The sequence below is a fragment of the Dinoponera quadriceps genome, unplaced genomic scaffold, assembly GCF_001313825.1.
Source record: "Dinoponera quadriceps isolate SergipeBrazil2010 unplaced genomic scaffold, ASM131382v1 scaffold1252, whole genome shotgun sequence".
NCBI lineage: Eukaryota > Metazoa > Arthropoda > Insecta > Hymenoptera > Formicidae > Dinoponera > Dinoponera quadriceps.
In genome coordinates this window covers 1,071,123-1,080,850 of record NW_014555363.1, presented here as the reverse complement: position 1 = coordinate 1,080,850, position 9,728 = coordinate 1,071,123, and the positions used below count along the sequence as shown (strand labels likewise).

The following is a 9,728-nucleotide window of genomic DNA, read 5'->3' as shown; positions in this document are numbered from 1 at the left end:
TTTGTATTTTCCTCTTAAGCATTACACCGTCGGATTGCTTTGAGATCTGAGCCGTAAAGCGGCGCAATGTTTGTTCAAACGTACTTAAACCTCGAATTTGCATACTTTCCTGTCTATCTCGTGGAAAGTGGGTGAAGGTGTCTCTAACAGACGAGTCTCCATGCCGCGGTAATTTCCACATGGTGTTCTCGTAGGTGCGAATTATGCAACGCGATCAAGCGCGTGACCCTGCGACACGCTAATCATAAAACGCAACGACTTTTCCCACTTTGTTCCATTCACGTACACTTCAAAACGATCGAGCGGCTGTGGGCTAACTTCATCCTGGTTGTAGGCAACGAGCGAGGCACACCGCCGTTCGCCTATCGAATGGCAACTCGATTTACCGCGGTGCTCTCAAGTTTCTCGTGCGGAGGATCAGTCGTCAAAATGCGTATCACTCGATACGCAGATACTGCACGTAGAACTGCGAACTCTGAAGTCTCATCGTCAACATCCCGCTCGTTTCTTCATTCTTCAGAACAGAACCGCCTCCGTTTTTCGTTATGATGTAGCTTTGTAGCTTTCATAATTCTCCAAAGATACAATAACCCATGTAAGAATCGTATACATTCGGCCAGTACTGGAGACCGACGAGGTGCAAATTCAGTGCTGGAAAATGAGGTGCAAATTCGTAATTAACAACGCGGACAAACATTTCTGTCAACGATTTCGGGATTTTGTGGGCAGATGAAATCAAGCAAAGTTATTCACTCAATTCACTTTAATCAGTCGCTGAGAACACAGTAGACGTGGATTTAAGGCTGAAGAGGCAGCCCTGACATCGACACCGTGATACTTTTAAGAAAGACGAAAACCAGATCAATTCCACTGCGTCATAAAGAAAACACAGTCGATTGTACTCATGCCGGTCATAATCTGTTTTTCCGGTAAACCTAATAAAAATATCCGAAAAAGAAAATCACAGTTCTTCACTTTATGAACATTGTGTCGCCAGAGTCTCGTTGTTACGTTCTATTTCCCTTGAATCTTTTGTCTTTAAAGAAGTTATTGAACATGATTTCTTATGACCGAGTTCTTTTAAGACCTCAAATCCAGTAAGAAGAAAGTGAGCTTCCTTCTTAAAAGTGAGAAAAAATGAGGTGTTTTTAAATAAATGAGAAAAAGTGAGAAAAGTGACTCGCTCCCACGTCCGAGGGAACGTCTCGGCTTTAGTTTAAAGGAGTTTCCATACTTTTACACACACTAAGTAGAAAAACTCCAGACATCTGATTTTTATTTCTCATTTATTTCTTCGTACAACAGCTTGTTTGTCCCATGAATTTAAAATTCTAATCAGCTCTTAAATCATCGTGTATCGAAGCGATACACTACCTAAAAAAATAAANGGGGGGGGGGGGAAATGGACAGTTTTAGACACAAGATAATGCACAAAAAAGTGAACGACGATTGATGGTCGAAAAGCTTGTTGTGCCTCGTTCAGTGGTAGCCAAGGTTCCGCTTCCTTTCACCGCGGTCCTTCCTTTTCCACGATCGATATCAATTATCGCTTAATGCAACCGAACGCGTCGTGTAATACGTAATACGGCGGTAGGATCATTGGGCCAAGGACCGGCGGCGGCTGCTGGGTTCAATTCCCACGGAAGACCAGGTAACGGCTCCGCTTAATGCGCGCGCCCGTGTCATTATCCTCCTCGATAAGTAACAGGTACAATTGAACGTAACCTTTTTCTGCGCCCGCGAACGAGGGAAATATCCGCAATTAGGATTTCAGCGATCCGACGTGTCCTCGTTCACGTTTCTGCGAGCGCTCGATCGCCGGGATTTATCGCCGAGAGCGACACGACGACGACGACCACCACCACGACGATAAATTCGTCGATTCTTCGGCGAAAGCCCGCGGGAGAATGAATGTGCCTCTTCGCAAATGTTATGTTAGAAATTGCAGACGGATTACGCAAACTCACGGAATAAGCATACGCGAATCCTACGCGAGCCGACGACGGTCAGGGTCGTAGAGGTGACACTGTTGCACAACATTTGGGGACATCCGCGTTTAGCCGATGGGATATATTCAAATTTCACGATTTGCTACGCGCGGCATGTGCCGTACCTCTCACGGTGGGGCATTGTGAGCGCGTTCGTTTGCATCTGACATTAAAACCCACGTAAATACTCCCATAGTCTTTCCCCCGTCGAATTCGAATCATCGTTCAGACTCGTGAACGCGCCCATCCTGCGTCAGGATGATCCAATCGAAATCGAAATTCCTATGCGAGACCCGCGATCTTGTCGCCCGGGATGATAAAGATTGCGTGAACATATGGTCTCTCGCGCCGGAGTAACGTAACGCTGATATTATCCAACTGAGATAAATTTTATTTCTTCGAATTCCGGTTTTCTAGAGTTTATCTCTCCTGCAGACAGAGATTTCCCCATGAGATGCCTCTCCCCCTCTCTCTCTCTCTCTCTCTCTCTCGAAACGTAGTGAGTTACACCTCGTAAATATACTTACCAGTTCGACGTCGATGAGACGTTGCAACGGACTACCTCGAATCTCGCAAGATTGTAAAACGCTAATAACATCGTTAAATCGTCCTAATTTGCACAGGTCTCAGCTGTTAGCGTGCGAATATCGGTTGCACGAACGTTAATCTCCGACCTTCTAACTACCTTCTAACTGCATCACGTTTAATAAAACTCCTACATTCAATGAGCTGAAACTCAGTGATTTCTAATGATTCGCATTGCGCGACTAAATATAACATATGATATGATATGGTGCGATGATGCAATGATATGATATAATGTGATACGATGATGATGATGATACGAAATGACGCGAGAGTTGTATGATGATACGATAAAATATAATGCGATGATGTAATGATGATAATAATGATGATAATGTTTACTTTATTGGAATCTATGAATATTATAGAACAAGCGCTTATCAATGCCTATTGATACGTTATGATATGACGTAACGATGCAATGATACGATATTTGGCATGATATCATTATGATACGATGTGACATGATAAAATAACAAGTTCGCTTTTTAAATGACTTTCTCATCACCACGAATGAGCGAGACGCGTTCAGCTTAAATCTAAATTCATAGCGGTTGTATGTTACGATCCCCGCTGAGCGACGATCGAAATATCACATGGGAAGCAGCAAGGATGTGGACCACAAGCAGAATCGGCGTTTCCTCGAAAAGGCAATAAGTCATTCCTCCCGGGTGCACCGACTCGCCGGTACCGCGAGTCGGCGCACCCGAAGCGATCTCGGGTCCGCTCGCAATCCGATCCCACGATGATCCGAAAAGGAAAGAAGAGTCGCATCGGCGCGAGATCGCGAGTTGCGCAAGTTCATCGTCCCGTGCGTCATTACGTAAGGGCGAAAATTCCAGGCGGCTCGCACGCTCGTCACCCAACGTTGACAAGGGAAATCCCGATCGAGGAATCGCGCTCGGAAAACCGCCCAACGACGACGTCGTCGCGGTTGCGGCTCGCTTACTATCGCAACAATAACAACAACAACAACCGGACAAAAGTCCTCGTGAGTGGAGGTCGTGTCGTGGGGAGCGTCGACGAAAGCGGGGGTGTTGCCTCTCGAGCCGATCTCCGCGACCTGCTCTCGATTCTCTAGAGGGAGCGACGCAGACCGCGCCGAAATAAACTTTCCCGGGTTATGTAAAGGCCGGCACCTCCGCTTCGTGGACTCCGCCGGTATAAAGGTCGGCTCTGCCCCCAACGGTCCAAGAGTTGCTCGCGAACGTCACGTCGGCAACCATCGAGAGAGCCGAGCGAGACGCGCTCTACATGTGACGCTGCCTGGGTGCCTGCCTTTCCGCCAGCGTCGTTCACCTTCCGCCACAACGCGCCATACCACTCCGTCTTAAGAAGTCTCGCTTTCTCGGGCGCGTGCAGAAACGCGCGTTCGTTCTCGCAGTCTTCGTAGTCGTAACCGTCGTCCTCGTGCCGACAACATGCGCGCCCTGGTAAGTGCTCCTCTCCGTCGCGGGTTCTCCCCTGTTTTGAATCCTCCGTGAGAGATGGTGGAACCAGCCGAGTCGAAATTATCGTCCTGCATTGAGTCTACTTAACTCTACATTAAGTCTTCAAGTGAAGAAGACGAAAATAACTTCCCATTTGTAGCATCAAAGGGAACACCAAAGAAGACTTTTGAAGGCTCGATGCGGAATTAAACAGACATAACGTAGAACTGAAATTTCGACTCGACTTGCTCGAGTCGAAATTTCAGTTCCGCATTAAGTCTACGTCATTCTACATTAAGTCATCAAATGGAGAAGTAACTTCAATAGAAGACCTTTGAACACTTAATGTAGAACTAAATTAAACTTAAAGTAGGACTTAAATTTCGGCTCAGGAAGGCACACAGAAAGACGTGAATAACAAAACGTAAGTTTCAAACAAATTGACCAATCACAGTCGATTATTTTCCGATCGCAACGAGAACTATCGACTTTTCTGCTGCTCGAGTCTCACTGCTTACGTTTATCTGTGCGCCACGGACCTTAGCGTCGTGATTTAACATCGTTCCTCCCCCCCACCATCGTTGTGCCTTCCGTTCAATTAGCTGAGAAAACAGCCGTGCCGAATGAGAAATTTAACCGCGAGCGAAGGGAACTTCTAACGAAGAATGTAAGGTAGTTCGTAACGACGTTTCGTTTGTTTTCAATAGAGTCTTATTTTTATTCCGGCTGCATCAAATGAACATTGAAGGTTTTGTCTGCACGACAAGGAAAACGTTTGTATCCTTGCGACGCCAAACGCGATCGAAGAAACGCCTGACCTCGTTACGCCCAACTTGGTGCTGTTTCAACTCGGGGGTCGAGATCGCGCGAAATCAAATTGCCACGGGGTGGTAAAAGTTACCCCGACGTTTCTTGTCGGGCGCTCGATCGCGCGCGCGCGCGCGCGCCTGTCGGAGGGGGAAAATAACGAAAGAATCAACATGCTTTATGCGAGAGAAAGAGACAGCAATGTTTTTCCGTCTAACAAATGCGCGGGGGTGCACAACTTTCGCGGTAACGTATGCATGAATATAAGTTGTAATTTTATGGGGGCTGTTTTGCGAGAGAAGCTTTTACGTGTAGCACGCGCAGATAAAGTATGATGCGCCATCACGCTCTGATAATTTTACGAGCTTTATGTATCTGGGACACACGGGGAAATACATAAATTACAGGCGGATATAAAATATATGCACATACGTGTGCGTACACACACGTATATATTATATCGAGCGCGATATCAAGCATTACGCAAGTTCCGACAATGCAGCAGGAGAAAGGGGGAGGGAGAGGGGGGAAGAGTGAGAGAAGGAGAGAGAGAGAGAGAGAGAGAGAGAGAGAGAAAGAGAGAATAGATTAACTCGTGCTTATAGGATATTACCGTTATTAATACGCGCGTTTCAAATTGACAATACTAACTGACAATGCACTTTATTCGTCGCTCAGAAGTCATTTATAAATGGCGATCCGGCCGTGTTATTTCGCCCCGTTTGTCGCTGTATAATAAATCAACCCCGATAAAAACGCGCCGATAAAACGCGCCCGCGCGCAATAATTTTCCTTCGCGACAGCCTTTCGCGAGGGGAGAAAAAACAAAAAAAAAAGAGAGCCAACAAACGGACGAAAAAAAAAAAGAAGAAATATAGAATGCACTCGACTCCCACATATATTTCCGTATTAGTCATATTCCGTATATTGAATTTCCATAAACGATAAGCGCGTCCGATTTCTCCGCGTCTCTCTCCGCGGAGGTCGAATTTGGCTACGTGTGTACATACGAGTATTCATAAAAGGCCGTGCGTGATTTAACGTTACGTGTGTACGATAGAGCTATTTATCACCGTATGAAAGTTACGCGACGCAAAACGGCCATTACGACGTTGCATAATCTATTAAATTATGTAACATTAAATTTGCAAAACTCACATAACTCAACAGCCACGACGGCGCACATTGTTGTGCGTTGCGCGCCTCGCGCGAGCACGCCGAAGCGGCCGTCGGTTCTCGCCGCGGCGAAAACAGACCGTGCCGTGCGAGAGCCGTCGATTTGCATATACGTATATTTTCTAATTGTCTACTTTCTCGCGTAGAAAGCACATCGAACCGGCCGGCCGGCCGGCCGGTTCGAATATTATCTGTTCGATATCCACCGGCGGTATTCAAACTCATTGACGTGTATCATCGTAAACTCCGGTCGGTTTCTCATGCCGATCCCGACACGCTTGTTAGCCTTTTCTCAAATCTAAGCATCCATCGCCAATCTGTCGTGATATGTCTTGATTAAATTAGCATGATTGAGAACGTGAGTCGTGTAAAAAACGTCTCGAAACACATGAGAATTGCTAATGGACGGTTAAAGGTTAAGCTGCAAAGTTTAAAATATGTATGTAATAAATGTGAGATATATTACGAGACATTAAAGGAGGTATTAAGAAATTATTACGTGGTAAAGAACAAAACTCACATTTTGTACTTGTGTTAAAATTGGTTTTCATTAAAATTTTATTAATTAAATTTTTCATATTCAGTCGTATGTTAATTGAACATATTACGTTTGTATTATTTTCATATTTTGTGTTGAGTTGATATACACATTATAAGTGTTAAATTTACACACTTTATACTAGTGTCGATTCACATACTATAGATATTGATTTTATATTAGTTTTAGACGTTATCTTTATATTACTTTCCAACATTTTCAACTTATGCAACTTATGTTAAATTAACACGTAAATTTGTGTAGACCGTTCGAGACATGTGAAATGTGTGAAATTTAACACCAAATTTTTTACTGTATACGTTAAGTTCGAGAGATATTAAAAGTTTGAAAAATTCTTTTCAATTTCCAAAAATAGAAAAATAATCTTTTTAAATTTTCAAATCTAAAACTGATTACTTCTTTTCTTTAACAAAATGTGAATTCGAAATCAATAGTTTACTTCCGCATTAAACGCATTGGTGAAACTGTGTTTTAACCTGATCTCTCCGATTGATTTGCAGTTAATTAATTTCACTCACGATCGACGTCGGCGCTTTTTAAGAAAGCATCGTCGAAGAAACCGCGTTTGTTCACACCGACCGCGGTTATCCGTCGCGCGATAAACGGTGGACGACGGGTACGCCGGTTGAGAATGAATCGGCCGCTGGACGCTAATCGAAGACCATCGTTATGAGAAAAAGTCACGTTCGTAGCGATCGTGAGCAATGTAGCAGCGCGGCGTCATTAGCGCGTGAGATCTCTCGGTTGCCCCTCGCGTACCCTTCGCCACGTCGCAATGAGCGTATCGTGACCCACCTACCAACACATTCATCTTGTCCTGACCTTTCGCGGGGAAAGGTATATCTCCGGCGGCTTTATGGGACAAACATGACGAAGATCAAAAGCACACACCGTGTGTACATGAGTGAGCGCGCTCCTGTCGCGCCATCGCCGTAGATCGCGCCTCCTCGGAGACGGAGCAAGACGCACAGCTGTGTAACCTTTCGATGTCTTGCCCCTGGCCGGATACTCATCGTCCCGATTACCCCTTCGAACCCGTCCATTGAGATATCCGCGAGAGATAACACGAGAGAGTACCCCGGCTATTTTTAATATGACCTTTGCGCGTCTCTTTGCGAAGGCGAATTTAATGAGGTGGTAAAATGCTTATCTCACGGAACGCATATAAAGGTGTTTATTATTAATTGATGATGAGTACTAGACGCGAGAAGGACGCCCGGTGGTGTCACCGGTAAGTTTGGAAAAACGACGCCACGTGTACACGGCGCAATCAACGACGGGATTGCGATTAACTCGGTTAACGTGGTAAAATTATTGTTCTCACAATTAGGTAACTGTCTCTGGAAATCGTGCGGGCGCAGCTTTTCGCTCGACGTCACGAATTTCGGTCAAACGCGGATGTAATTGCCACCGCGAATTAATCCTCCCGCCTAAGATCTATGACAGTAATTTACACCACTTTTGGGATGCAAGGTCACAGTGTACAGAAAAACGAAAGCAATGTGTGATGTAAGCGTGATAAGTGATGTGTAATAAAATTACAACACGGTGGTCTTGCATCCTCGGTCATTTTCGAGCGCAATTAAATTGTAGAGTATAATTGGCTGATGCAATTAAACTCTCGGGCGTAATTGGCCGACGTAATGAAATAAAGTGCACCACTTACGTTTTTCTATACGTCACGGGGACTATTCGGTGGTGGAATCGCCGCGACGCGATGCACGCGAGAAACTGCTAGACGCCTCTCCGCGGATAAATCACTTATTTTGAAAACTGCGCAAATCCAAGGTCCTATGAATAATTATGAATTTGAATCGATAATATTATGAATACATACGCGTGAATTTTAATAAGGTGTACAGCTACGTAAATGGACGCATGCAACGTCGCTTCCAACAGAATCCACGATAACCCGAATTAAAATTTTGGCCCTGTGTTAAATTTTAAATTCTACAACATAGTAGAAAAGATAGCAAGATAAAGGTTCAAAATTTCAATTCTAATAATATCTAATAATATCATTTATTCTAATAATATCATTTATTCCCACTTTGATCCTGAGGATATTACAAATCTCCGTTTTTGCTGTTTTAATATCAAAATAGATTGTTCCAGGTAGCATTAGAATTAAACCTGTACACTGAAAAAAGCGCTATCGTTCGAGTAATATTCTTGATCCAAGTAAAATTGTTGCTCCAATACTTCTTGACAAATATTTACTAAAAGTAGAAATGTGACTATGTGCAATATGATACCTCGCTCGTATAAGTAGACAATTAGTTGTATGGGTTAAAAAAACTACGAGACAAATATTAAATTCATAATATTAATAATTTATATTAATAAATAATTCATAATTTATATGAAGAATATCAGAATTCATTTCCAGAAAATATTTGTCGAGAAGAAAAATTTAAATTTAAAACCGCTAGATTGACTCCAATCGATATTGCAATTGGCGAAAATGAGAGGAAAGAAAGACACTGACGATGTTTCATTCTTACTCCTTCAGTTGTTGGTAGCCTTGCTCGGGCTCGCCCATGGCCAAGGGACCTACTTCCAGGAGCCGGAGAAGATCGTGAGCGAGTCGCGGGACCTCGGCGACACCCGTGGCCATTACTCCTTCTCGTACGAGACGGAGGGTGGCATATTGCAGAAAGAGAGCGGCAGCCGCAAGTACGCCGGCACCTCGGACGAGACGCAGCTGATCCAAGGCTCGGTGCAGTACAACGCGCCGGACGGCACTCCGATCGCCATGAGCTGGACCGCCGACGAATACGGCACCCAGGTGTCCGGCACTCACATCCCGACGCCGCCGCCGATCCCGCCGGCGATCCAGCGCGCCCTCGAGTGGATCGCCAAGCAGCCCAGCACTCCGGAACCGATCGAGAAGGGCAATCCGACGCCCAACGCGGTCACCCACGACAATCGCCAGTTCAAATTGATCCCGAACAAACGAAACTGAACTGTAACTGATATGGAGTAACAAAGAAAGACACACTCAGCCGATCCCCCCCCCCNCCCCCCCCTAGTGACACTGCCAAGATCCTCCTTCTCTCTCGTCCGTTCCACGCAATGTGACGTGCAATAAATTTGTATTTTTATAGAAAAACGTGCCGGAGAGACCATTTCAATCGCGTCCTTGGACTTATTCCCAAACAGCGCGAAACGTCCTGAGATCAT

The 9,728-nt window shown here is 44.9% G+C and overlaps 1 protein-coding gene across 1 annotated transcript; it reads left to right on the top strand.

The window, feature by feature from the left end:
• The first annotated feature begins 3,813 nt into the window (after positions 1-3,813).
• LOC106743978 (endocuticle structural glycoprotein SgAbd-4-like) lies at positions 3,814-9,522 on the top strand. The gene is made up of 2 exons (XM_014618340.1): positions 3,814-4,006; positions 9,058-9,522. Exons 1-2 carry the CDS (start codon positions 3,995-3,997, stop codon positions 9,508-9,510), a joined length of 465 nt encoding a protein of 154 aa, XP_014473826.1. The 5' UTR covers positions 3,814-3,994; the 3' UTR covers positions 9,511-9,522.
• Positions 9,523-9,728: the final 206 nt, after the last annotated feature.